Genomic DNA, 27,150 nt, shown 5'->3' with positions numbered 1-27,150 from the left:
TCGTGGGCTATCAAATGAGCTTTGAGATGCTTTAAACAACAATCCATTAGATTCACCAGTCTCTTTTTGCAAAGCCATTTATGGCTTATGCTTCACAGTGAAACAGGACTGTGTTTATATAAAGACTGTGTTGCTGAGTCCAAAACAATCCGAGGTTGTTGGAGCACAGACGCAAATAGTGTTGTGTAAATTAAACTGGGAGATGGAGGCAGAGCGCCTGTTTAGACATCAGAGTGTGTAAATATTAAGACAGAGATGGGCCAAAGTCACAGTAGTACATCTTTCCTCTCTCACTTCTCCCCTTGCTCAGTCCTCAATGCTTCTTTTCTCTCTTTGTTTGTTCCTTCCTGGAGTTTCATCAGATGTTCTTTCTGACGGTCATGTTGTACCGTTATCTGCTCTCATTTCCTGTCTCCACAGCAGAGCTTATTTTTAATAGATCTCTGTCTGTTCATCCATCCGTCCTTCACATTCTTGTGAGCGTAAATCTCAGGGACGCCCGGAGGCGATATCTTAAATTTTAGCTCACTCTAAGTTCACTTAGAGTCCAGGATCAGCTGTTCACTGGTCAGTGATACCTCATGTCTGTTGCATATTTATGAACACAATATCTTCACAATTGGGTAATTCTATCATTTTCAGCACAATATATACCAAGCAGGTACTTCTGGTCCTGCAAAACAAAGCCAGTGCAGAAGTGAAAAGAAGTTCCTTGAGTGTCCACTTGAGGTTGGCTTTGTGTGCATTTATTGTAGAGATTGGACAGTGGAAAGAGTTGGAAATTATTGCTCATTTTTTATTGGTAAAAACTGTATGGAGGGAAAATTGTTTTTATTACTCATCTGTAAGGCTAAGGTTATGCATTAATTTACATAATTATGGACATAGCTGAGTTGACTGATCGAGTTGTAGCTGTTGCCAGGTGGCTTAAGGTTTACCTCAGCTCTACCTCTTTGTTAGTAGATTGATCGAAGGTTGAGATAACATTTCCAATATAGCAACCACCAGCTTTTGGCTTCCAAACATCTCTTCAGAACAAATGGGTGACGTCCATGTTTTATCTTAAGACACTTAAAAAAAAGAGAAGGATTAGATTGTGGTTTTGGTTTTATTATTTACAGAGACCCACCATTTATCCACCACAAGTAAGCATTTGGAAGCACATTAACACATCATTATATCTTGTAAAAGCACTTTTCTGGCCATTATCCCCTACCAATTCTTATGATCATTATTTTCAGCACATTAGGAATCTTATTACTCTGTTTCTATCATTTTATTATCTTTTATTTGCATCCATAAGAGAGGACCTCTCATGCTCAAAGAAGTTGACAACCTCTCTTTTCTCTAACCCTTTGGTGGGTTACTGACAATCACATTCTCTGCAGGGAAAGATAGATGGACAGTTCCTATTATGTCCCTCCGGTAACTTACTGTATGTGGTGTAACCTTTCCTGTTTAACATAGGCCTTGTTATAGCTCTGTTTTCTTCCAGGGGAAAATACATTCTTTCACATATTTCCATTATACAAACATACTTTCCTTCCTGGCCACATTTCCATTGTCATTCTGTCGATGTTATGGACGTAAACCTTTACATGACCTTAACTTTTTTTTTTTTTTAAGATCTTTTTTTTTGGGCTTTTCGTGCCTTTAATGCAGAGAGAGGACAGTGGATAGATTCGGAAACCAGGGAGAGAGAGCGGGGAATGACATGCGGAAGGGGGCCACGGGTGGAAGCGAACCCGGGCCTAACCCTTGAGACAAGAGTCTCAACACATGGGACGCGCACCCTACCACTGCGCCACCAACGCGCCCCAACATGACCTTAACTTGACTGGTAGGAAGAGGCTTGTAATCACAAGGGCGGTAATAAGACTCTTCTTTTAAGTTGTTTTTCCGTTAACTTAGTTTTGTAATTTCTCTTCCTCTGCCTTGCTTTATTGTTGTCCTTTTATTTTTTTCATAAAGGTATTCTTTACTTAGGATAAACTAAAGCAAAGATCTGGAGTTTGGGAAACCCAACCCAAATCCAATTTTGGGTCACTGTGTTTTTACAGGCGTCATTTCCCAACTTCCCACTGTTGTGACTTCTCATCCTGTTTCTTTTAGCCCGTTCCTCTTCCCCTCTGTTTGTGTGCGTCTCTGTTTAACTTGGCTTGGATGACACAACGGAAATCACCTGTGGATTCTACAGAAAGGAAGAAAAAATAGAAACCAGGATGAGATATAAAGGAAGGGTAGATTTGTTTATTTTATTTATATACTGTATAAATAATAAATAATAATATTATAAAATAATATAAAATATTTGTTTTTGTTTCTGCTGGCCAGGTATGTTGCATGGCTGATGTTGACTAGTCCGACTTTGGCCCAGAGTTTAATATCTAATCAAGTCATTGAAAATGACCAGTATCAAGCCATACATCTCAAAATCCCCTGAGCGGATCGGCATGTTGTGTTAATGAATTCAAGTATCCCAAACAATGTATTCTTTAAAACTGTTGTGCTTTGTTTCTTTCGTGTCTTTTAGAAGTACCACCAGTTCAAACTTGAAAAGTCTCCAATGGGATGCTGACCAAATTTATGACCCAATACATTTTCTTTACTATTTCTTCACATCTCCTCAGCCTCAGCTGTGTTTTGCGTTAAGTGAATACTAGCATGCTAACACACATGTAAGCAAGATGGTAAACAGCTCTTCCCAACAGTAAAGTAAATTTAGTTTGGTGAAACTCTGATTCTCGGGCTCATAAGTTAAAGAAATATTGCCCTAATGTAATTTAACAACCACAAAAATGCACCGGATTGCATTGTAGTTTTGTTAGCAAAAGCAGCCTAGCGTACAGAGCATTAACACCATCGCATTTGTTTCTTCAACACTTTGCGATGTAAAGCATGTAAAAAATGGCAGACAATAAACAGATTGCAGTGTATAGTTAACAAGAAGCTATTTCAGACACATTATTTGCTAAACGTCAGAATTTTAGTATTATTGTCACACGTTAGCATACTGACGTTAGAATCAAAGCACTTCTGTTCCTGGTGTAGCCTTACGCAGCTGCTAGCTTAACTGTATACTCCAAGCCTTGTGAAACAATTACTCCAGCTGTCAAACTTAAAAAAAGTGACAAAAGTTTAAAGCTAGTTTTAAAGAACTGCATGTCACGAATATTTTTTATCAAGTCACGCTAGTAACAGTTTTCACAAAACCTTCTAACATGAAGGCTACAGCTACAGTTACACATTTGTAGCTTTTGTAGCAGTGTGACACCACACTGATTTCACAACTTAATTTTAGTTTTCGCTGCATCTTGTTTGGATAATCAAGTATTGGAGCACTTCGTTAGTGTTGTATCATCTCATGGGAATGCTAACCAAAGCCTCCAGCTACAGCTCCTTCTCACTTTTCCCCAGTTCTCTTTTTCTCCATCAGAATTTCTGGCGGAGGACCATTTGTCCTACTTCCTTCGTGCCAGAGTTTTATGTAATGGTTCGTCATTGTTTAAGGCCCTTTGGTGTATTTGTTCAGCTTTCCAACTCTGCATCTCTCTCAGGATCTATTACTCATTCAGTTTGTCCTCATGCTAAACTGCTTGTTTGTCTTTAAATCGTGCCAGTTTTTGTGCTAAACATTCTTCACTCTGACTTTGGCTTTGACTTGTTTTGAACTTATTACTGAAATCATCGATAATGTTAAATTAAATGACACCCGTCCTCACCTGCTATGTCGTGGTCACGGAATTGAATCTTGGCATGTGGTGCTAACATACTGCAAGTAACAGTCACTGCATAAACCCATTTTAGGAGACTTTTTATTAAAGGATTTCTTGCTACAGCAAGGGTGTTATATATTCATCTGCAATGTAATACATTTCTATTGAACCTCATTTCAATTTTGACAAATTGGAAAAGTTTTTTAGCAGACTCTTTTATAGAAATGCCTGCACTTTGTCATTCTATCATCTATTCACTTTTCGCTATTTGCAGTTTTGTCTATATAGTAGAATATCTGTATTTGTTAACCATTTCACCCATTTACCAGCAGCCTATTGAATAAAATGCTCAAGTACTGTCTTGAAATGTCAGTATTAAAGCTGAATCACCAGTAATAAAAAAACAGTTTAGTAGCTTTGCAGTCCATATAATTCATTGTAGGCTGTTTTTGACATTTAAATTTCACCACTGTAAGTAGACATAAAGCATACAATACAAGCATTCATTCTCACAGTCAAAGTCCAGCCAGAGAAAGGGTACAGAGGACTGTAATAAGCTTCTTAAAGAGGTCCTCTGTCTTCTCTCCCTTCCTCTCTCTCTCTCTCTCTCTCTCTCTCTCTCTCTCTCTCTCTCTCTCTCTCTCTTAGTCTCTCTCTCTCTCTCTCTCTTAGTCTCTCTCTTCTCTTTCCCATACTTATCTTGTACTATCATTGGAGCCCACCAGACAAAATGTGTGTGAGTAAAAAGAGCATGTCTTTGCACAGAATGTGCTTTCTGACCAAATCACACTCCATCGTCTTGTAAAATGTAACCCCAAAAATGAGTGTAACTGGGCAGCCTGTATGAGCAGCACTCAGGGTTTATTTTCTGGATTATGTGTTGGAATGTTTGTGTAAAGAAGTCATACAGAAAGGAGGTGGGAAAGGGATCCAGCTCACCAGCCTCTTCTTCTTCTAACTCTATGTGGGCATATGCATGCAGGCAGCAGAGTGTGCTTGTGCGCTTTTGAGAGGGAGATTTTCTGGTGGGAAATGTTTTGTCTTGTAGTCCCGCTCTTTGTGGAGTGAGCCTGTCATTGGCCCCAGTCTGATGAATATTCACAAAGGTGACAGAGAACTTTCACACAAACAAAGTTGAAACCAATTAGTTTCCTGGGTTAGATGGACATGTTCACCCATGCAAAATACCTCCGGTTATGTGTGTAGTGGGTCTGTCTGTTTGCACCGGCAAGACCCTTGAGAAGAGGAGCCACGTCAAAGTGAACCATAGCTAATTGATTTGAATCTTGGCCTCCACAGAGCTGCTAATTACCACTGCACTACATCACAGCATTTAAACTATTATTACAAATGTCTGCACGGGCGCCAAGGTGTGGCCTTTGCTGATGTCTGAATAAACTACAAGGGGACATTGTGGCAATAAGGGCCTGCGTTCACTTTTGCATTTCTCTTCCAGACTGTGTAGAGATACAACAACAAAAGAGCCGGGTGGAAATTCACACCCGTCTGAACAAAAGGCGGTTTGTTTTATGTTCTCCTTGACCTCTGAGGAGTTTTCCCACTGCTCCTCAAATCAGAACCTCTCACCTACTTTCCAAAGGCCTTCCCACTCCTCTAAGACACTCCCTGTTTTCTGTGACATATCCTTTCCCCCTCACTGAAATGTGCTCTTTCTGTCATTTTGAATCTCCATGTTGCTTCAATTTTCTTAAGTCTGAAAAAAGTTTAACAGTTGTTCATCATTCTTTCAATTCAATCATTGGTCACTGGCAAACAGCCCAGATATCAGATTAACTCCAACCATGTGATGACGTACATTTGGTGTTAGTAAAACCTGCTGCCTTTTTTTTAAATGAAATATGTTAAACTATATATGCTGTCTGAACTCTCTCAACCCCTTACACACAACAACCAATCAGAAATGCTGATTTCAGTTCACATGACAATTGGGTGGTGCCTCACAGCAAGAAGGTTCCTGTTTCAAATCCCCATCGTAAAGGGCATGCATGGGATCTCTCTGGGTTCTTCTCACAGTCCAAAGACTTGCTCGTAAGGTTCATTGGTGACTCTACATTGCTCATTGGCTGGTTGTCTATATATGTCAGCCTTGTTATTGATGGGCGACCACTCCAATGTGTACTCACCCAATGACTGCCGGGATCAGCTCCAACCCCCCCCCCCCCACCTTGTTATGTTCGCTAACTCTTCTCATATGCACTGTAATAAAGGTTCTCTACATTATGAGAACAAAATGGGTTGTATTTTTTCTTCGTATCATTTCGTGTCAATCAACTGGTCAAATGAACTGAATCTTGAGGTAAATTAGCAGCGTCTAAACTGAGATTTGTCTGTGTACAGTACCTATGTGTTTATTGTTGGTGATGAAAACCAAGTTCATCTGCACTTCACCTCAGACTCAAACTGTCTTTCATCCAGTCCACTTTAGAGCCAGTTTTTAAAGACTTTTACAATTCAGATAATTTGAATTAAATCATCAGTTCATTTAAAAAAAGTATACATTTTGTTTTCTTTTTCTTTTCAGGGTGGTGCGATCTCCATCCTGACAGCGTGTGAGAGGCCCAGTGACTTTGCCGGAGTCGCTCTGATAGCTCCGATGGTCCAGATGAACCCAGACTCAGCCACACCATTCAAGGTACCACGGCACTGACACTTCTCTCTTTTCTCTCTTCTGCCTTATTAAGTCGCGCTCTTCAGTACTAGAAATTGCTTTACTCCACTCAGCCCTGCTGTGGTTCATGACTACGATACTGACACCTTCTATTGTGTGTGTTCAGAGAATCATTGTGAGTACCACTTGAGCAGCATTAGCTGTCTCTTACTGAATCACAGACACGAGGGTGACCACATTTTCAGGACCAAACGATGACAGAAGTGGTGTCACAATCTGTACGGGAGAAAAGAGACTGTTGTTTCTGCAATTATTAGCACATTTTAACAAGACGAAATGTGTTTTTAAAATCCTGCACTGCTATAAACACACCCACAGGGTGCAAACAGGTGACTTTACAGTACACATGCAAAACTGAAGACTGAAGAGTCTCATTGTAAAACCCAGGCAGATGGCGAGAAAAAAAATAAAGACAGAGAGAGATGGAAACATTCCTCAGGGAGGTGTTGATGTGTGAAAATAAACTGAAACGCTTGCCGTGTTTTGTTTTTCGCTGTTTACAGGTTTTTATGGCGAAGGTTCTTAACCACATGCTGCCCAGCCTCACTCTGGGCTCCATCGATTCCAAATGGGTCTCACGGGACAAGAAGCAGGTAAGAGACAAATGCTGTCTCCGTTTGAAGGCTGCTTTGTATTTTGTGATTGAAAAAGCAGGTCGGGGTGGGAATTTTGGGAGGTCTCAGGGGGGATAGTTGCACCGTTATGCGTACGTGAGTGAAGTCAGGCTACAAAATGTTTTTTAGACAATACATACTTTGAACCCTTTCCAAACAGAGAGGGGTTTTATCATTAAGCCTTTGGTGGGTTTTATTGTTTAATTTGTAATTATGAAAACAGGTGCATGTACTGTGTCACCTTCAGGACAAAGTGATAACAAGGTTGCAACAAACAACATTTTGTAGTTCACTTTATTTTTAGCTTTGTATGTGTGTATTGTGTTTGCTAACTCGTCCGCATTAGTTATATAACCACAAGATGAACTACAGAGGAGACCCCAAAAACACACACAGGCACGTCTGTCCACCTCTATTTGCACGTACCTGGGCCTCTGAAAGTGTGCTGTGGTTTTTTCATGGTTGGGGTCGTGCCTATGCTTATTTCCTATCTGCATGACTCTGCGCTCACAATAGGATCCCACATCCTGCTTCTGCCTCTCACTGTCAGTTTGGGGTAGTGATGTCATATCATGTTGCAGGTACAATTACGATTAAAGGAAATAGTTTTTTGTAATGTGGCCTATTCCTTTGAATATGCTTCGGAGTACAAACACAAACCTCGTTCAATACTGATTCATCTGTGCAGTAGCTGCATTACAATATATTGTTTGAAATCAATACAATAACCGGAGATTTATTTTTCTTCCATACTCATCTGGTGGCTTCTTTGACATACTGTTTACCGTTTATTGACGAGCTTCTGAGTGTTGTGATTTAGGTCAACAGCTCCTAAGATATAATAATGCAAAAGTAAAACGTACAAACCATAGTCTATATATTCATATGGACAATGGACATCCATCCTCTTCTGTTGTACAAATGTGTAGTTAGGCTGGTGACATCATTTTGAGTTGAGACTTGCAGAAAGGATCAGGCTAGTGGAGCCCCGCCTCTTCCATTTTAGCAAAGCACACATAAAACTTACAGATAAAACATCCACAGCAGATCTTCTTGTGTCAGTTTGAAGTAGATACCATCAGTGATTTGAAAGACTTTCGTGTGTGTAACATTTCCTGTCTCTGTTCCTCCTACTACTCTGATAATCAGGTAAAGAACGCTGCAGGAAACAAAATTTGTCAACAGAGCTGTCAGTCATGACATTACTTCAGCTCTATTTCTAATAGGGATACTTTTTCTTTTTTTTCTTTTTTCAAATATCTTTATTGATATTAATCAGTGTGCATAATAAGAAGTAACTATGATGTAAGAAACCATGAAAAAAGAAAAATGTATGATGTGTATATTAATTTAAAAGTTGTGGTGCGTTCCTTTTACCTCCGAAGTTCAATGTTTGAGCTGGGAATGACGTCACACAAGAGTTGACTGTGTTCCAGTTACGAGTTGGCAACAAGTCGAACAAGCAACATGGTAGCCTCCAGGAGTACCTCTGTTTTGTTAGCTAATACCATAATACTAATACGTTGACAACACACTGCATGATAGTTTGCTGTTGAAACCAACATAGCAACATGTCCCCTGATAGATCATTTTCCAAATACTATCGGTATGATTGATTTAAGTAGACTAAAACTAGATTAAGTTGCCAATAAACATTACTTTACAGTTTATACTTTACTGTTAATGCACGTAGCAGCCATGTTGGATTTTTCCTCTGAGTTTCCGAGTCGGATTTCTAACTTTAGGGGGCGTTCCTCATAACGTATCAGACTGGCGACCTCGTAATTTCCAACTTCTGAGATCAAATGGAACGCATCATTGGCCCCATTCTCCATCTGATAACATGGAGGAGGCGGAGTTTGTGACCTAAACTGCAGCTCTTAATCTTTTGGCTTCACTTCTATCCCAGTCTTGTGTTGTCCATTTTTCATCCAGTCTATAATGCAAACATGAGGATACTGTATGTAGCGTTAACTAAACATGCCACTTGAATGTTTTTTTTTGTTTTTTTTTACACAAATCATATCTACACAAGTATATATGGCCCAATACAAAACCAAACTCAGTAACATTTTTACAAGGAACAACTCAGCCAAACTCTTATTGTTACAACTGCAGCGTTACCTTTTCACCTCAAGATAAAGCTTGTGTGTTTTGCAATATGTAATACATTCCATTGGCTTTTTATTTTTGTTGCATGATGTGACTCCGAGAAATTCTTGCCTCATTAACTCCTCTGAGCAGCTGAACAGGTCATTTTTTTGTCACAGCTCAGCTTTCAGTCATTTATTATTCAAAGCAGTGGCACATGTGGCCTGAGAGAGGCTGCTTCTGTAAGAGTGGGCCATCAGCTGTGTTTATATGTACGCTTAACAGAAACAGGAGTGTCTGTGACTGATAGGAGAGCAGATAGGAACTTGAAAGTATTCATGTTAAAAGTCACAGACACCGGCTGTGTGATCTGCTGTTCCAACTCTGATTTCAAACCAATTTGAAGTAACAAATGCACTTCATCCTATTGTCTCCTTTTTTGGTTCCTTTCTTTGTTTAGTTTGGATTTGTGTTTTTCCACAATCCATTTATTTTTAATCCTTACTCACGCTTGCCGACTGTTATATTTATTCCCAGGATCCTTTTTTTATTTCCATAACCCTCATCTCCCAGAAGAGCATTTTTCCTCTTGACTTTCTTCCACATTTGGATTTTAACTCAAACATATCGCTGTTGTAAAAAAAAAAGAGAGAGATTCTCAATCCATAAATCTACTTTATGGACTTACATTGCCTCTTTCTCACGTTTGTGATTTTAAAGCTCCTATGAGAAGTGGTTATGAAAGACTGAATTAATCAGTTCAGTTCAGTTCAGTTTAGACCTTTATCGTCCCTGGAGTTTTATTAACAGCAGTGGACAAAAACACAACAAATAAAAAGACATCATCCAAGATAAAGAAAACCCATCTGTTCATTAAAGATTCTCCTGGAATGGTAGCAATATAAATAAATTGCTAAAGTGCTGCTTTAAAGTGCAGTCAAAGTTTAAAGAAGTGCGTTAATTGCTCTAGGAACATACCAAAATTTTACTATGTTGCTTTTAGCCCTGGGCAGCTTGTTCCTCCGGGCAGAGGGGAGGAGAAGAACAAATGATTCCAAGAGAGGACAGCCAGAGCAGAGATTGACTTTTCCCCCCTCACAATTTGTCTGTTCCAGATACCTGAAATGGAAAGCTGCTGTGTGCCAATTATTTTACTGGCTGTTTTAACGATACTGGACAGATGATTTTTGTTGTATATTGGAAGGTTACCATAGAGATAAGACAAAAGGTTTAAATGGACTCAATAAAAGATCGGTAAAATAAAACCATTATGTGATGTCAGACCGAACAGTTCTCTTTTTGAAGAGGAACTATCGAACGGGGAGTTCCCTGACAACTATACACACCATGGGGACTTTTTTCTGTCTGCATTCCATGGTACCTACTTGGAAGCAGAAGGTTAAAAGGGTTCCTCTAAATGTGGTTTTAGGAACTAAAATAGTTCATAGTTCTTGCGGTGGGGAATCAAAGAGGGAGGGTTCAAACAGTCCCTAGAACTATGAAAAAGTTCCTGCGGTCTGAAAACTCCTATTGGTGATTTTTTTTATGGCTTACTAAACTAAAGCAAATAATACCATCAGCATTCATATGTATTTTGACATTTTCAACAGAAATATTGTTGATGTGGGATACATATCAAAAACGAGGATGAGAAAAAAAGTCATTTAGAGTTTATAAACTGAAACTAACTGAAAGAACAGCAGAGAAAGTCTGAGAGCTACATTTTTATCAGCCCTGCAGTTAGAAACTTTGTCCCATAACTCCCTTCTTCAATCCAGGTTGAGGCGTATGACTCTGATGACCTGAACTACCACGGCGGCATGCGGGTGTCGTTCGCCGTGCAGCTGATGGGTGCGGCGGCGCGCATTGAGAGGGAGATCCCATCAATCACCTGGCCCTTCCTGCTCCTGCAGGGCGACGCTGACAAACTGTGTGACATCAGAGGCTCCAGGATGATGTACGAAAACGCACCAAGCTCAGACAAGAAATTGAAGGTGGGATTGGTTGGTTATCAGTCCTTTTCTATTTCAACATTTTTCTTAATCTTTTGTTCCATTATTGTTGACAGCTGGACTCCATGGTGAAATAACCTTTCAAAAATTATAACATCACATGGATACAAGTTTGAACAGTTCTCTTAAAAAAAAACCTCCATACAATAGTAAAAACCTGAGGGAATAATTCCAGTTGTGACAACAGGGTTCATCAAATACATTTATTCAAGGGCCAGCTGTTTTTTGACAGACACTGAGGGGGCCGGACTTTAAAATATGCTTGCACATTAGCTGTCAACTCAGACGTAAAGAAGTTGATGTCAGAGGGAAAATGTAATTTCTCACATAAACCTAATACCAGTATTTCATCCTTATGATCATTTCTATTCTGGAGGCCGGATGGGAAGCTTTAGTAGGCTGGATGTGGCCCGCAGGCTGCCAGTTCATGATCACAGCTCTAGAAACTCTAGCCTAAATCAGCAGAGGCGCTGCTTATCAACAGGCCAGGCAGGCAACTGCTTGGGGCCCCAGACCAGTAGGGGGCCCAAAGCAGCAGCCTAAAATGTGAAAATTGCAATTATGGTAGGAAACCTCCCTAAGGGGGCCCCATCTTATAGCACTCATTCTTGTTGCCCTGCTGAATGTTGGTTGGAGGGCCCCTTAATTGATTTTTGCCTCGGGCCCCAACAGGCTCTGGGATCACCACAGTCAAGCAGAGTAAAAATGTTAACAACTGCTGCCTTTGAGACATGAAAACACAATTTAGTAGATTAACGATATATGCAAAAGGTCAGTGCCAAACGGAAGCTGCAGATGGATATGTGGCGTAGTTTGAAAATCATTAAGTGGTGCATTTGTTGAATGAAAATCATTCACTGACATGCTGGAGGCTGCTAAATTCTTCCTCCTCTGTTTCTGTTAAGAAGGAAGTTCACGCACTCTTTTCTCACATGGTTGATCACATGAGAGAAGTACAAACAAGAGAAAAAAGCCCCTGCTCACATTTTATTTGTGTTTTATTTATTGCACCAATACAAGACATGTTCAGAATCAGGTGGGGCTCATGAGGGGTGAGACTCCTCCATCATCACATGTATTTTGGGGATGTAATGTTCCAGTTATCGTGATGGGTCTCAAAAATAGGACAAATTGTCCTCACAGGAAATCAGCTGAATGCAGAAAAACATCTGTTTCCTGAACACAAATACTATTTCCTGTTGGGTTTAGCCAGTGACTGAATGAAATGTGTCCCATCTCTCTGACACTCTCTCTCTCTCTCTCTCTCTTCTGGTCAGGTCTACGAGGGAGGCTATCACGCGCTTCACCACGACCTCCCGGAGGTGGCCGAGTCTGTGTTGAAGGAGGTGACCAGCTGGATTACAGAGCACCTTCCCGCCAGTACACAACAACCACAAGGCTCATAGAAGGAAGCCTGCTCACATTCCAGTTGTCTTTCAGGCGTAACAATACTACTACACTCTCTGTTTTTGGAAATACGTTGGGGCCTATAGACTGAAGTTATTTTCTTTTTTTATAAAAAAAAAAGTTACTGACTTTATCCATATACTGTCGAAAAAAAAGACATTTATCTCTCTCCTCTTTTTGTACCTGTCAATCAGCTTAAGTTACACAGATTTTAAAGGATGTTGATAGCCAGCAGCACTTATGATCAGGGATTCGCCTCATGTATTCCAGGCGCTTTTTCGCTTTTTTGCTTTCCATTTACTATTCAAACTCGGCTTGTTTTAGACCTCTCCTGACATAGGAGGTCTACCAAGTCAAGTCTAAGGTAGAAAAGCTACAGCTAAAGTGCAATAGTATCTCCACTTCCAACATCTTTTGAGTAGAAAATGACAAAACAAATGTAATAAGTTATTTGTATGCGCAGCAGCATTTCCTTCTTTCTTATACACTGTTTAATGAAAAGGTCAGAGGTCAGGAACAGCAGCAGGACAGCACGTCTGGGCCTGGTTAAGCTTCAGTCCAAGGGGAATATTTAATTGAAAAGCTGAACCTGCTTCACTGTCTTCACAGCATCAGAAGATTACATATAATATAAGAGTACAGATCTCAGTGAAGACAAGAGTTCTCACTGATTCATGTTTTCATTCCTGCAGATATAGTGGTTCAGGAGAAATTATCAACTCTGTCTTTAAGCCTATTTATTTTTTCACCTTAAAAGTTATCCGTATCTCTGTTTTCTCATTATAGCCACAATATCCTTCTATACTGATTATTTAACGTGTCTCTGTGAGCCTATTGAAGGGTATCTGTTAAATGAAGAGGGAGCAGATTATCTCCATAAAGCTGCATTCTCGCTCTCTGCAGACGAGAATAAGAGGGCAAAATGTCTTCACTCTGTGTGATCTTTGTTCTCTCAGTTCCCTGTCAGAATCATTCCCTGCATCTCTAACTTTAATAAGTCCATGATGCGGTCAGGGACCCAGCTGGAGAATGATAAGCGTCTCTTTGCTCTGTTGCTATAAACAGAAGAGTGCATCACCTCTGTTCAACTCACCGTTGAGTAATGGAGATGCGTACATTACTAACACTGGTGGTCACTGAGGGAATATAACTCCTTGTTGTTTTACTCTACAGTACATTAAACAATTGACCTCTAAACCACCATGTAGAACTCCATCTAGACACCACATCAAACCTTTATAGTCGACATTTTCAAGTTCAAAATCATCTATTTTAAAGCCTAAATGTTGATTCAACAGGTTAAATCTTAAATTGAAGCATTTTAAGCCTCAAACTATTGAAATTAGTTAAATTTTACTCAAATTATTGGTGAATATTGTGGGAATTTGAACCCATTACCTCAGCATTTTTTTCAAAATTTTATATTTAAAGCCCTGGCCGCAAGTGACTGCTCAAAATCAGATTAGAGTTGTTCAGCGTGAGCTTCTTAATCACAAACCTAAATGGCTAAAGCTCTGGTCGTGATCACAATTTTTTAATTTTTTCGTTTCCACATTGAAGTTCTCAGAAGCAGTGATCTGAAAGGCTTCAAAGAAACCATAGCAATAATGTCACAGTAACCTATATTTTTAATGGTTCTTAATTATTCAGTATATAGCTAAATGGGCACATACTGAGCCAAGTGCTTTAAATTGTCAGGGACACTTTCGTTAGCACTATGCTAAACTTTTTCCACCTATTCATAAGCTAATGTATTAGAAAGTTAAATTAGCACAAGTCTAGAATGATTATGTTGTAATGTCACAGCCTCCCCTGTATCACACACAAAAAGAGATCAAACATATTGATGCTGCTGGCAGTTCAGACAAACAGTAAGAGTCTTTGTTTGTTGACCTCAGACTTACTGAACATCCAAAGAAAACACATCTATTTAAAATGCAGTTCTTGGAAGGAGACTTGACCGTGTCGCCTTGCTTTCAAACTTTTTTTTTCTTTATCATCCATGAGTTCAAAGGGACTCATGCAGCGAGAGGAGGGAACACATGGAGTGGTATCCACGGTGACCGCTACTCGTGTGTAACCACGGCAGCAGGCTGGCAGCAAGGTAGAATGCGTCTTTTTTACATGTGCAGTCACTGGGGTGATCACAACAAGACTGACAGAATGAGATGAATTTCTGGCTTGCTGCCTGCTCTGAATGTATACTTCCTCACTCTTGTCTCTCCATATCTCACCCTGTGCCACCCTGTTTCACCCATGTTTTGTTTTTTTAAGTTGCTGTCATGACCAGCGCTTTGTTCAGTAAATCACAGAGTCCCTTGTTTTGTAACAGATTCAAATATCTTTAACTGCCATTGACTCTGTACCTAGTCGTCAATTTGCAAAACAAAAATTACATTCTTTAAGCTTTTCTTTTTTCCTTTGGCCATTAAAGGTCCAATATGTAAAATACCTACAGAAATAATCAAAATGACCTTACTATATGATCAGACATTAAGGTCACATGCTATGTTGAAGTGCTGGCTTCTCTGTCAACAATGCAGCAGCCAGTATGTCCTCCTTCTAAGTTTTGATTCTTTTTGTTTTGAACAGATAAGTAGGCGGCAGTACCCATTTTAAACGCTAGGTGTCAGAGTTACATATTGCTCCTTTAAACTGACAATCATTCAACTAGGAACTATAGGCTGCAATATTTTACCCATTAAAAAGCTTCAGGAAAACAAAAGTTTGTACCTCGGTTAGACTTAAATCTGCTATCTGTTACGGCCCTCTTTCTGTGGAGATGCAAATGGATATTTTGATTTCATTGTCTGATGCTGGCATACGCTCACGACTTGGAATTAAGTAAAACCCCTTAATTAGAAAATGAGAGATTGAAAAAGGCATACAAATTAAAGCAAGAGTGATTTTTATATTAAAGTTTCATATTGGAAACAACAACAAGAATAGATAAAATTGTTCTAGTAAAAAATAAATCATAAGGGGCGTTCAAAGGAAAAGTTTTAGAAATCAGGAGCAAGTGCATCCTTTTCTCCGTCTCCTCAGATATCAGAAGACATGATGTAGGTCAGCCTCTAAATATCAGGTCACATTGCAGTTGGTGCAGAACTTGATTGAGAAGTGAAGTGTTTGTCAGTTCCTGTGGGAGTCAGACCCTCAACCTCCACCAGAGCTGCAGGGGTTTATATCACGAGCACTTCAAACACAATGGCCTCCTGATTGGGCTGCACCAGTCACAGCACACACAAGGGCTTAACATTCCCAATTGTATTCAAACCCGTTAACAGCACCCCTGCTGCACATTGAAATCAGCCTCACATGCAGGATCCTATGTAGCTGTGACTTCCAGAAGTTCTACCTGTCAGACCACAAGAGTGCTTATTACTGCAGTCATTAGCTCTGAGGGTGAGAGAGAGAGAGATGAGGATGGAGTGAGAGGAGAAGGGAGAGAAATAGACAGGAGAGAAGCTGTCAGTAACCATGGCAGCACATGTTTTCTTTTTTTCTCCAGAAATGTCAGCCTCTGAAAAAATTAGTATTTATTCATGGTTCAGCATGTGCAGCAGACGTTGCTGCGCTTTCAGAGCTGGTTGTCCATTTTGCTGCTCTTAGAATTCCCTTTTGTGTGAGCGTCGAGATAAGAGAGCAAACAATTAGCCTCATCAGTTCACAGTGAATAATAAGAGCTGAATACACTCACTGCATTCAAATTAGGCTGCTCTGCTGCTGCTTGCACTGAAAACACAACATGGATATTTTAGCACAGTGATTTTTCTGGAGTTTTAAAGACCCCAAAATTGTTCCTTTTTTTTCTGGTAAATGTGTGTATATTTGCTCCCATTTATCTCTTGTCTCTATTCAAAAGCCTCTCTAAGGAGACATTTTTAAGATGTCATTCCTACTCACCTGCATTAAAGGTGTGTAATTCCCAAGACAGTGCTCACAACTTAAAAACGTAAAGCCCTGTAAAGATATCCTCCCCTGTCCATGCCATTACGAAATTTATACAAGCATGACATGAATGCAGTTTTGCCATTTTGAGAGACAGCCATGTCCAGACAAATTGATCTGTTAATATGTAATAATCTACTCGACTGTTAATATCTTCTTGTTTTTTTTTTAAATAAGACAGCAGGTCTTTGTTAAGCTAATGCTAAGTATTGTAGAGGAAATGGTAAACACAGGAACGTGGGCTGCATCACTTAAACAAGGCGAAATTTAACTTGAAGCCTGCAGGTTGGTGAGCGGGGCTGTTCGTCTGTTTGGTTTGTTGTTGTTTTTTAAACTCGACTTTATGACTGTTTCTAAGAAAAGAGCTGTTATATATGATGGAGGACTAAGCACCACAGGCAAGTCTTTTTGTAATTAAAAAGAGATTACTGTGCTGGGAAGATGCAGTGCACAGTGTGCATGAGTGACGTCAAGTGTCAGTGCACAGCAGGAATTGAAAGAGTCTTCTCCAAAAGACTTTTAGTTGAACTGTATCTTTAAGTTCTTCGTCATGTCTGTAGAATACAGTGGATTGAAGTTGTCATGCCACCACAGATGCTATTTTCAGATGTTTTACAATGCATTTTTTTGGAGCAAAACCTTATTCAAATCTTGCTGTTGTGAAGAATGTCTGATTTGATAGAAGCCAGAGGGACTGATGGCTGACAGTAATTGTGAAACACTGTATTATAGCACAGCATTGCTAACAAATCTTGAAGGAAATACGAAAAATCAACACTGCGATGTATATTACAAATGTTTTATTTATCCTGTCTAGATTATTTATAGGGAATACTTTTATGTATAGGCTACTATATATTGATTACACATTGTGAGAAGGCACTTTTTATAACATAAACAAGTCAGAGTTTGTCATTTTTACTGTTGAAGCTCAGCAAAATTAAACTCTGTGATACTTTTTTCAGATGGAAACTGGTTTGAAGTTGCATGTATGTACAGATATTAATCCCCAAAATGTTTGACAATGTTGCTGATATAGATTTGCATGGAGATAATGATGCTACTGTTAAAGTCCACATTGTTTTAAAGAGGAAAACGTAAGTCTTGTTGCAGTTTGTCACAGAACTATGAATGTTTTCAACCATCTGAGATTATAAAGTTTTTGTTTTGTTACTAGATATTACTGCTATACAGATCTTTAACCAACTTGCCTATAAGTATCTTATATTTTAAATAGAACTAAATATTAAAAGTACAATGAGGGACTTAACGTGGCTTTCTCCGTTCATAAAGCCTTCTGTTACGCCTTAAAATCAATCAGTAAACTGCAGGTATCAGGTTTTTCTCCATATTTTTTCAAATTCAAATTTCCAGGAAAAAAAAGAAAAAAAGAAGAGAATATAATTAACCAAGCAGATTTTTATGGGAATATGTAATGTATGTTTATTTTTTAGATTACGGTCTAGTCCTGTTTGTGCCTTATCACTATGGTGAATGTGTTCCTGAGCATGTCTATGTTCATGAGTGTGTTTTTTTAACTTGATGTAGATGAACTGCGTTGAGCAGATCTGTTTTTCTGTTTCCTCTCTGGCCTGTCATCACTTCTGTTTCTGGTTCAGTAAATGTGTCTGCTTGTCTTCCACCTGTCTGTATCTTCCAGTTTATGTCTGTCTCCATTGTTTTGGTCCAATCAGAATTCTTCAGTCACTTTCTAAGTTTTTCAGAATGGGCTGAGACATAACTCCAAAGTACATCCCAAGTTCTCAATTTACAACACCTGTTATATTTAACCCGGCCATGAAGATACAAACAGGATCAACACAGTCTCACTTGAGTGGCCTAATGACTATATATCATTTGGAATTGATCAATTTATTCCAAATGGCTTTGAGTAGAAAACATGAAGATATGTTTGTCACATAAATTGTAATAAAGTAATTTTCTTCTTCCTCATCAGCTCTGTATGGAATGATTACATGATTGGTTATTGTCCTTAATTGTACATGTTAAGATACTGGTAATCTTTTATAAAAGATGATGCACAAGCTTTAAATAAAGATAAACTACTAGATTAAATCAATCACTCGAAAGACTCAAGGCTGCATCTATTTTTTAAGGTTGGAATTATCATGTAGATTAAGCCAAAACAAAAACTCAATAATAACACACTTTACATAGTTTGTTTCTTGGGTTGAGCTGTTGATTAATTACATTATTGGGACGCCAGATAGCCTTTTGGTTTTGATGCACGCCCAATGTTCAGAGTCCTCCATAGTCTATCATCCTCGTCACAGCAGCCTTAGGTTTGATTCCAACTCTGCCCTTTGGTAAAAAAAAAAGAAAACTCTGCCCTTTGCTGCATGTCATCGCCCCAACTCTCTCCTATCAACATTTCCTGTCTCTCTTTGGCTGTCCTATCCAATAAAGACAAAAATGGCCCCAAAAGATAATTTCAAGATGATTACTATTGTTGAGTTAGTCTGCACTTCTGTTGAGTGGCATTTAATTAATTCATATCAATTCAATATTCAGACATTAAGAATGTCAATTTAGGAGTTTGATGGAGAAAGGACAGCTACATTTTTTCATTGCATTATGGTGAAACTGTATGAATCAAACCCTATAACATGATCACACATCACGCAAAAAGAAGTTAATTGAAGTTCATAGCAGCACAGAACCTCATCTTCCCCACATTCTTAAGTCTTCCTTGTTCTTGCTTCTTTTGTCAGTTTTCTAATGACCAAATTACACTTGATTTTAATGACCCAGTGCCGATACTGAGTTATCATGTCACAAAAAGGAAAATGTTCAACAATATGTCACTCTAAAGACATCATACTGCAAACTTAAGCTAGAATATTTAGGATTGTCAGAATCCTATACTCTTCGCTAATGCATCAGCCATGTCCTGTGTTTAGTATCAACATTACACAGTTTAATTCAAGTGTATTGAAGTATTGTATATAAGATGTATAAACAACGTCATTATGGATTTACTTTTGAGTCACTGAAAGTCATTCAACTTGTCCATAATGTTCATACTCTCTAAAAGAATAAACAACTGTTTAGCCGTACAGCCTTACTGGAATACTTTCACAGATTGTTAACATTGATAAAATGTGCTCTTTTTAACACATGGTCTGTTATAGAGTTTTCAGGAAGGGAAATCCAAGCAAATTTGTCAAAATTAATTTGTGATATTGGAGATAACTACGATTATGGCATACTTTCTTGGAGTATTGTTGCAAATCAGCTTCCCAAAGATTCACCTCCAATGGTGGGTAAAATACAGTTTGAATAGATAACTCACAAATCTGGGTAGGATTTATTTTATTTTTATTTTTATTCATTTAATTATAGGATTTAATTTGTAAAACTAACATAACCCAGATAGTTTGACCTGTTCTGGCAGTTGAGTGGGTTTGTAAGGAATTAAAAATCACAACTCAGCCAGTAGGTGGCGGCAGTGCATCACAAAAGTCATTTAGTAGCCTAGGTCGTATGAGTTTAGTTCAAGAGCTGTTTTTTCTAGATCAGTGTAACACATCCAAAGCATGAATGAAGCAGGGATTGGTTAAAGAGCCATTATTGAAAATGTTTATTTAGTATATTTCAAGTAAATAAACTTTGGGCCAAATAATTGTTTTAAAGCACTCATTTTGATAACATGCCTTCTTGCATCAATCAGCTGATTACTGATCCTTTACTGATCATGTTACTTAGTCTGAACAGTGAAAAACTTGGAGTAGGAATCGTAAGGAATTAGACTTGAAATTCGTTTTTGAGGTATAAACGCTATATTGAAGTGGCTACAGAAGTGAGAAGTGCACATATCATCCAAACATGAATGATTTTTTTCACTCTTTTGTACACTATGCTCTCAGCACCTCACCTCCCTCTCTCTCTCTCTATCTCTCTCTCTCTCTCTTTCTCTCTTCCAAAATGTAGGCTAGCAGGTCTACTTGAGACATTTTTGGATTTTGCTCATACCGCATTAGCAGCAGCTCCCACAGGACAGTCCTTCTAGGAAATCCAAGACCAGAGACCTAAATATAAATGTGAATATTCATCTGTCACTTTCAAAAGAGATTGTGCTGCCTACATATATTCCACTAAGTCCAAAGAGAAATCTTCCCACAGAAAAAATGCACGCTCCCATGGATGACAAACATGAGTGTTAACGTCACACAAAGTATTTACAGCAGTGTGGTGATTAATCAGGACATGGGAGAACAGTGAGGTTACCAAGCTAATTGTTTTCAGCAGTGTAATCAACCTCCATCATCGACTGCACCCTGTGACACTTCAACATGCCACACTGATGATGTGGTTCATTTTAAGTGTGGCCTATTTGACTTTAATGAGAACAAATTTGTTTTTGTTTTTACCTCATTGTAAAAATCATTGAACATGTTTTTTTCTACGATAAATGAGTTGTTTCTCAAGTTTGTTTTCCCAGTAGAGGGAGCCTGGAGGTCTGTTTTAACCCTCTGAGTTTGTTAGAGACAAAGTCCTGAGCCAATCAGAAACCAGTATGAGGAATTAAATCCAGGCTCGTTGTGGCCATGGCAACGGCTTTACCTCTGTGACAGCTGAGGAATTGGAAAGGAAGAGAGGAGATGCTGCATGGACTGTGATGGGGCTGAGGAAAGCAGAAAAGGGAACCTATGCAACACCAGGGCCCCCTCTAGTTAGGCTCTATGGGTTCCTCAGATTAAAGTGTAAAAAGTTAAGCATTTTGCTTTTAGATGCGTGTCCTATGTTACTGTTTTCTTTTCACAGATCACGAGTAGCCTACATTTTGTAAGAGATATTCTAATAGTGCAATTTTAACCAAGAATTGCAAGAACTCGGAATACATTTGAGAAAATAGTCTACATTTAAATGGCAAAAATCTCTCGTCCTTTACACAGGCTACTCATGTAGGCCTACCTATACTTGCTGGAATGTATGCATTCCTGTATTTCCCATATGATTTTATTCTTGTAGAGATCTTTACCAAAGGTTATTGAATTGAATTTATTTATTTAATAGGGACAATGCAATTTAACATAATTTCAATACAAAGCATGAAACTGATGTGCTGCATAAAGAGTATATAGCTATTGCTAATTTCCAACTCGTGTCCCCAGTTGGGCCTTTTTGTAAACAAACAGATTAAAATGTACAACATTCAGTCACATAAAACCCCATAACACGATATGAGGATACATTAAAATACATGTACAACAATACAAATGCTGTAAACCAGTTTAAAATAAAGTTTGAAGATACTATTTAAAAGTGGGTACAGCTCTGGCTTGCTTTGAGCCAGCATTTCACCTGTTTTGTAAAAGATTTTAAGTCCGAGATTAATTTTATTTCAGGTGGTAATGTGTTACATTTGAAGGTGTGGCCCGAAGCTGGAGTACAAATATCGATATGCAGGTGTTACCCCTCTTATAAATAGGCTACATCTATCCAATTGGTTGAAGTATCAAAGTATTTTATACTGAATGGTCACTTTTTCTGTCAATCAATGTCAAACGCTTTGGCCACGCCCCCTCACGCTTCCCAAAGACAGCAGTTCATTCGTGCTTGTAGAACTGTTGAGTGCCGGGAGGAAGGAGAGGAAACGAACCCTGTTAATTGTAGGATTCTCCCGTTGTAATTACCCGGTGTATCGGTGGAATAACGACCAGAAGAGGGGTTTTCGTCGGCTTGTACTTAACGGCGGTGTTGCGCAACACGGTTAACGTCGAGCTTTATCCCCGGGTTTACAGAAGCTGACTTGACTTGAGTCTGTCGGAGAGTGGAGTCGCTCGGCAGTAAGTCCGCCAGTTAGCCTGCCAGCTAGCCACCCCTCACTCCTGCTTACAACAAGTCCCACCCTCTCCCCAAGTACGTGGACGTCGTAAGAAGCTGCAGCGGTGAAGTCGAGTGCTTTTCCCCCTCTCTCAACTTAGACAGCATCGCTGCACAGCTGGAAGAAAACTAGGTGTCTTCTCTGGAGGGAAACAGTCGCTACACTGGCAAAGAGAGTGGCTAAAAAGAAGAGGCGAAATAAGACAGAACAAGGAAGACACCGTGAAGGAGGGGACTGGCTAGTTTAGCCGGGGAGGCAGAATCTCACGTAAGTTACACACACAGCTAGCTTACCGAAAGAGCTTACCGGCCCTGTGCAACTTGCTGTGCTTGCATAGCAACGTTTATCCAACCGGACACTTATTATCTGCGGCTTAGCTCCTACCTCCAGTGCGCCATACTACAGCATGAGCTAACAGTGAAGGCTTCCTTGAAGGTGGTACACTAGCTAGCACGTTGGCTAATGCTACACTTGATTCGAGGCTTGTATATGTTTGCTGCAGTTATCAGTTTTGTTTGATATGTTAGTTTTCATGTGGTCAACTTGTTTATCCGTAGAACAAAACTGTGCAATAAACCTGTTGTCAAGATTATTAGCTCATTAGCTTCATTGCTAGCTAGTTTCAGCCGGCCACCAGCCCAAGTTGACAGTTCAGGTTCTGACGAAGTCAAGTGGTAATGTTACTGAAACCAGGCCAATATCAGTGGTTACTGTTTCCACATAGCAAATGTTTGGGCTCATATCTGTTTAGTGCAGCTGTGAGGACTGTGTGCTCCTTGGCTCAACTCTAGATAGGGTGGCCGCTCACTGACAATGTCACAGCATTACACCACCTTGCTTATAAATGACAGTGAAGTAGCAGTTCCAGGTACAGTACACTGTCCATGCTGTTTCATACACAGTCACTTGATATTCACAGGCATTACAAAGTGAGTGTACAGGCACAGCAGAAGTTAAGCAAAGCTATTAAAATCAACAGTTAGAAATCCTTAACCACATTTCACCCCAGTACTAAAACAGATTCTGACTCATTTTCTCTCCTTCTGTAGATAGATAGCTAACACCGCCACTGAGCCACGCACAACCATGAGTATTGAGATACCAGTGGGGTTGACAGAACTGCTGCAGGGTTACACCGTTGAGGTGCTTCGACAACGGCCGTCTGACCTGGTGGATTTTGCAGTACAGTACTTCACCCGTTTGCGAGACACCAGAAGTCAGGATGGAGCTGGCGCTGGTGGCAAAACGGGAAAAGGAGTGATGTTTGATGGAGAGCCAATGCAAACAGAGTCCAATGGTGATGATGATGATGATGATGATGATTCTGATTTTGAGCGTAAGTTGAAGTTTTTTTTTTTATGATTCTAAGCTGATGTGTTAAATGTGTGTGGTATGAAAGAGATGGGACAAAATGAAAAAGTGTTTATGTGATCATATGAGGAGTTTGGGGAGTGAAAGAGAAAGTAAAGGTGATTATTTAAGCTTGGTCACTGTAAATCAAGCACACCTTTTCCCTAGAGGCAGATTTTCCATTTCCAAGACAGTTCAGCTTGGAAGCCCTTATCTTCCACTCATATCATCCAGGTCTTCTCCATTGTAATTATTGATATGACTGTCAGGATCTAAAATGGAGATCTAAAAGATCTTTTTCTATGTCGGGTGTCAAGGCTTTTAAAAAGGTCTCGTGTTGATAAAATAGCTTAACGGTCTCGTAGTTTCTGCAACTGAAAGTATTTCCTTTTGCTCTTGAAACTTCTGAGCATTGACCACACAAGCATTAGAAAACATTCTTGCAAGTATTGAAAAACACCATGAAGCAAACAAAGGATACAATGTGAGTTATAGTTACAAAATATAGAAAACAAAAATAAACATCTTTCCAGGTAGGGAAGAAAATGTCACAACCCAAAATGATTCTACAGTGTACATGGACCAACACCCCTTTTCCATACTTCAACATTTTAACATGATACAATTGTAGAAGAGTATGTACTCTGAATTTAAATTAATCCTCCCATAAAGTTGATGTATGCCCACCTGTTCAATCCTGACAGTCAAGTAATGTTGGAATGAAAGACTTATTTGATAAAATGAATATGTCTGTCCTTAGCAACAGTGTAGAGCAAGATTCAAATGGAAGAGTTCGTGAACTGTATAACTGTAACTTTCTTGATCCTACACAGTATGTTACCTTCAGATAAAGCGATGCCTCTTTCGCATCACTCCCCTGTGTTTTGACAGACTGGCAGAAGATGTAAGCTGCTCCACAGCTCAGCTCTCTCTCCTGTGCTGCTGAGAGCAGCATGGCCTAGATCACATCAGTGTGCTGTGATGCCAGGGGCTGTTACCTTGTGAATGGGGAATCTGTGTTTTCTCAATGAGAATATCTGCTGTGTTGATTGTTGTATCTATGATAGGTGTTTCTTTAAAGATTTACTTTTTAAGTTACAAGTTTTAAGTCGAATATAGAATATCTAATGCTTGTTATGTGGAATAAGAAATGATAATAATAATGATAAAAGCTTCTTAAGTATTATTATGTCTTGCACAGTTTTTCTCCTGAAAGTGTCATTGGCAGATTCTCAAGCATTGTAGGGTGTCACTTTTAGTTGCTGGGTAAAAAAGTAAACAGCCTGCTTTCTTCAACTTGAGTGTTTTTTATGGCTTTAGTTGTATTTTAACACTGTTTCATGTATGGGCTAACTACATAATGTCCCACATGCAATTGTTCATCTCTACTGAAAACAATATTGGCCAACCTCATTGAAGGGTACAAGCTAGCTCAGGGTAAAAGGGGGATTACACACGAGTGGGGTTTGGGTGCTGTCACACAGCTGTGACCTCAGCTGTTGGAGCCCTGTGTATGTGCATGCACATGTTGTGTCTGTGAGTGCTTTTGTAGGCAAACAGATGTGTTACAACTTGATAAAACGCCCGTTCAAATTCCGGCCTGGTGACAGCATTAAGCAGTTTTCCCAGTGCATTTTGTTTAGCAATATGTTTAGCATTTTCCACACTTCATCCAAGGTTGCAATAAAGGACAGGGAGCTGATCATGCTGCCCTCCAGGGAAAAGCTTTTGCCTTGATGCTCGAGGTCACACACATGACATCCCCGACAGTAGGTTATCCAGCCAGGCTCGTTTACGCTGCCCTCAGGGGTATTCATTCCTGATGGGAACAACACAGGCCTTTATCATGACCGACATCATGTGCTCCTGCCTGACCACTGCTGTAGCCTGTTAGTATAAATAGTACCAAAGAGCCACTAGTTAAACATCAAGTGCTCCAAAACAATTTGGTCTTATGAGTAAAACAACAAAATACTTTTAAGTCTTGATGGCAAAACAGGGACATTTTCACTTGAGTATATCTCTGTTTGGAACTAAAGGAAAGGATATCCGACACTTAGTTTTATGCTCAGTATTTGAAGACACTGGTCATGTAATCACAAATTCCTTGGTTTTGGACCAGTTGGGGCCCTGTGCTCGATGTTTTTACAGTTTTTCTTGTCTCAGCTAACCATGTATGGTCTCTGTGATAATATGTATTTGATCTAATAATGACAAACTCTTTTTGAGGTTCAACTCTGTGACTGAAGAAACACATTTTCTCACCTTGAGCACAGCTCATTAAAACATAATGCTGTTTTGTCAGGCGGTGACCCTCTAAAATTAGGACAACTCATTTTGAGTATGACCTCCTGATTAAGAAACATGACCACCAATAAATATTGAATTGAGCAGAGATGCCTTACAGCTCTCTGTATGAAGCTATTGGGCCTCTGAATAAGACCAGATTGTTTAAAAAAAAGTTTCAAGGTGAAGTGCTTCTCGTGTAATGTGATCATGTTCTGCATCTGGTGGACTTGTTGTATGTAAAACAATTCATCAACACCCTTCCTATTGTCTGTTATTAGGCTACTTACACTTATGATGATTCACCAGTGTGCTCTTAACCTTTCATTTGCGCTGCAGGAAACTGTTGTGTATGAGTGTTCCTACCAAACGCCTAAAATGTAAATGAGATAGATGGCTGCTAATGTATTCCCATGGATAGCACAGTATCCTCCTAAAACATGACGTCCATTTGTACATGCTTTGTTTTTCTAACTGTTGCTGCTTAAATCCACAGCATGATCACCACTCAGCAGGCCTTAGCTGCTTAACAAAAGAGGATATTGTTTTGAATACAAACTGTTGTACCTCCATCATATCTTGTGATGTTGAGGAAATTATTTCGAAGTAACCCTTTCTGGGTTCACTTCAGATTGAGTTATCAAGACCAGTTTGCCTTAAGCATAAAGTTTGGACTAAGCAATATCAAGAAATGTATGAATATACTCAGTCAGCCTAAACCTGAGCTCTCATTTTCTGTCTTTAAAATAGAATTACCTGGCAAATCCCAATGAAATGTATGTACTACTCTCATATTTCTTGGTGTCAAAGGGAAAAGATGTATGAAGGAAAATACAGGCTTTACAAGCTGCAATACAAATATGTGTCCGACTTTGTGCATGTTCTTTTCCCCTTGAGCTGGTCGGTTTAGTGTCAGTCTGACAGTGTGTGTTCATCGAGAGAAGCAAGAGTGGAGGAGTGAATGGATGCCTCTGACTGAAATGTGCGGGGCTTCTTATTCTAAGATTGATGATGGGACAGATGAGTCCCCGGGATGATAATAGAAAAAAAGATTAAACATGTTTTTATAACAAAGACAGCCCGGATAAAGCAGAAGATGTATGAAAAATCGCTTGAGGCTGGACAGCAGCTGAGTCTATTTAGAAAAAAAATCGGAATATTCTTACTCTGAAAAGAGCATTACAAA

At 39.4% G+C, this 27,150-nt stretch overlaps 2 protein-coding genes across 4 annotated transcripts in view; both read left to right on the top strand.

The window, feature by feature from the left end:
* mgll (monoglyceride lipase) overlaps positions 1-18,436 on the top strand; it is a 43,804-nt gene extending 25,368 nt beyond the window's left edge. For both annotated transcript variants that reach the window (XM_020646553.3, XM_020646554.3), the window contains exons 5-8: positions 6,259-6,369; positions 6,909-6,998; positions 10,889-11,104; positions 12,400-18,436. In XM_020646553.3, coding sequence (XP_020502209.1) covers positions 6,259-6,369; positions 6,909-6,998; positions 10,889-11,104; positions 12,400-12,528 — 546 coding nt within the window. In that variant the 3' untranslated portion in view covers positions 12,529-18,436. The remainder of the gene's footprint in view (positions 1-6,258; positions 6,370-6,908; positions 6,999-10,888; positions 11,105-12,399) is intronic.
* Positions 18,437-22,052: 3,616 nt separating this feature from the next.
* prkar2aa (protein kinase, cAMP-dependent, regulatory, type II, alpha A) overlaps positions 22,053-27,150 on the top strand; it is a 53,007-nt gene continuing 47,909 nt past the window's right edge. Inside the window, exons 1-2 of one of the 2 annotated variants that reach the window (XM_020646552.3) lie at positions 22,053-22,595; positions 23,382-23,664. In XM_020646552.3, the coding sequence (XP_020502208.1) occupies positions 23,415-23,664 (250 nt within the window). In that variant the 5' untranslated portion in view covers positions 22,053-22,595; positions 23,382-23,414. Of the gene's footprint in view, positions 22,596-23,377; positions 23,665-27,150 lie in introns of both variants that reach the window. The other variant, XM_020646551.3, reaches the window with a different exon arrangement.

The sequence above is a fragment of the Labrus bergylta genome, chromosome 12 (genome assembly GCF_963930695.1).
Source record: "Labrus bergylta chromosome 12, fLabBer1.1, whole genome shotgun sequence".
Taxonomy (NCBI): Eukaryota; Metazoa; Chordata; class Actinopteri; order Labriformes; family Labridae; genus Labrus; species Labrus bergylta.
The sequence above is the reverse complement of the archived record's forward strand: the minus strand, read 5'-3'. Positions and strand labels throughout refer to the sequence as shown.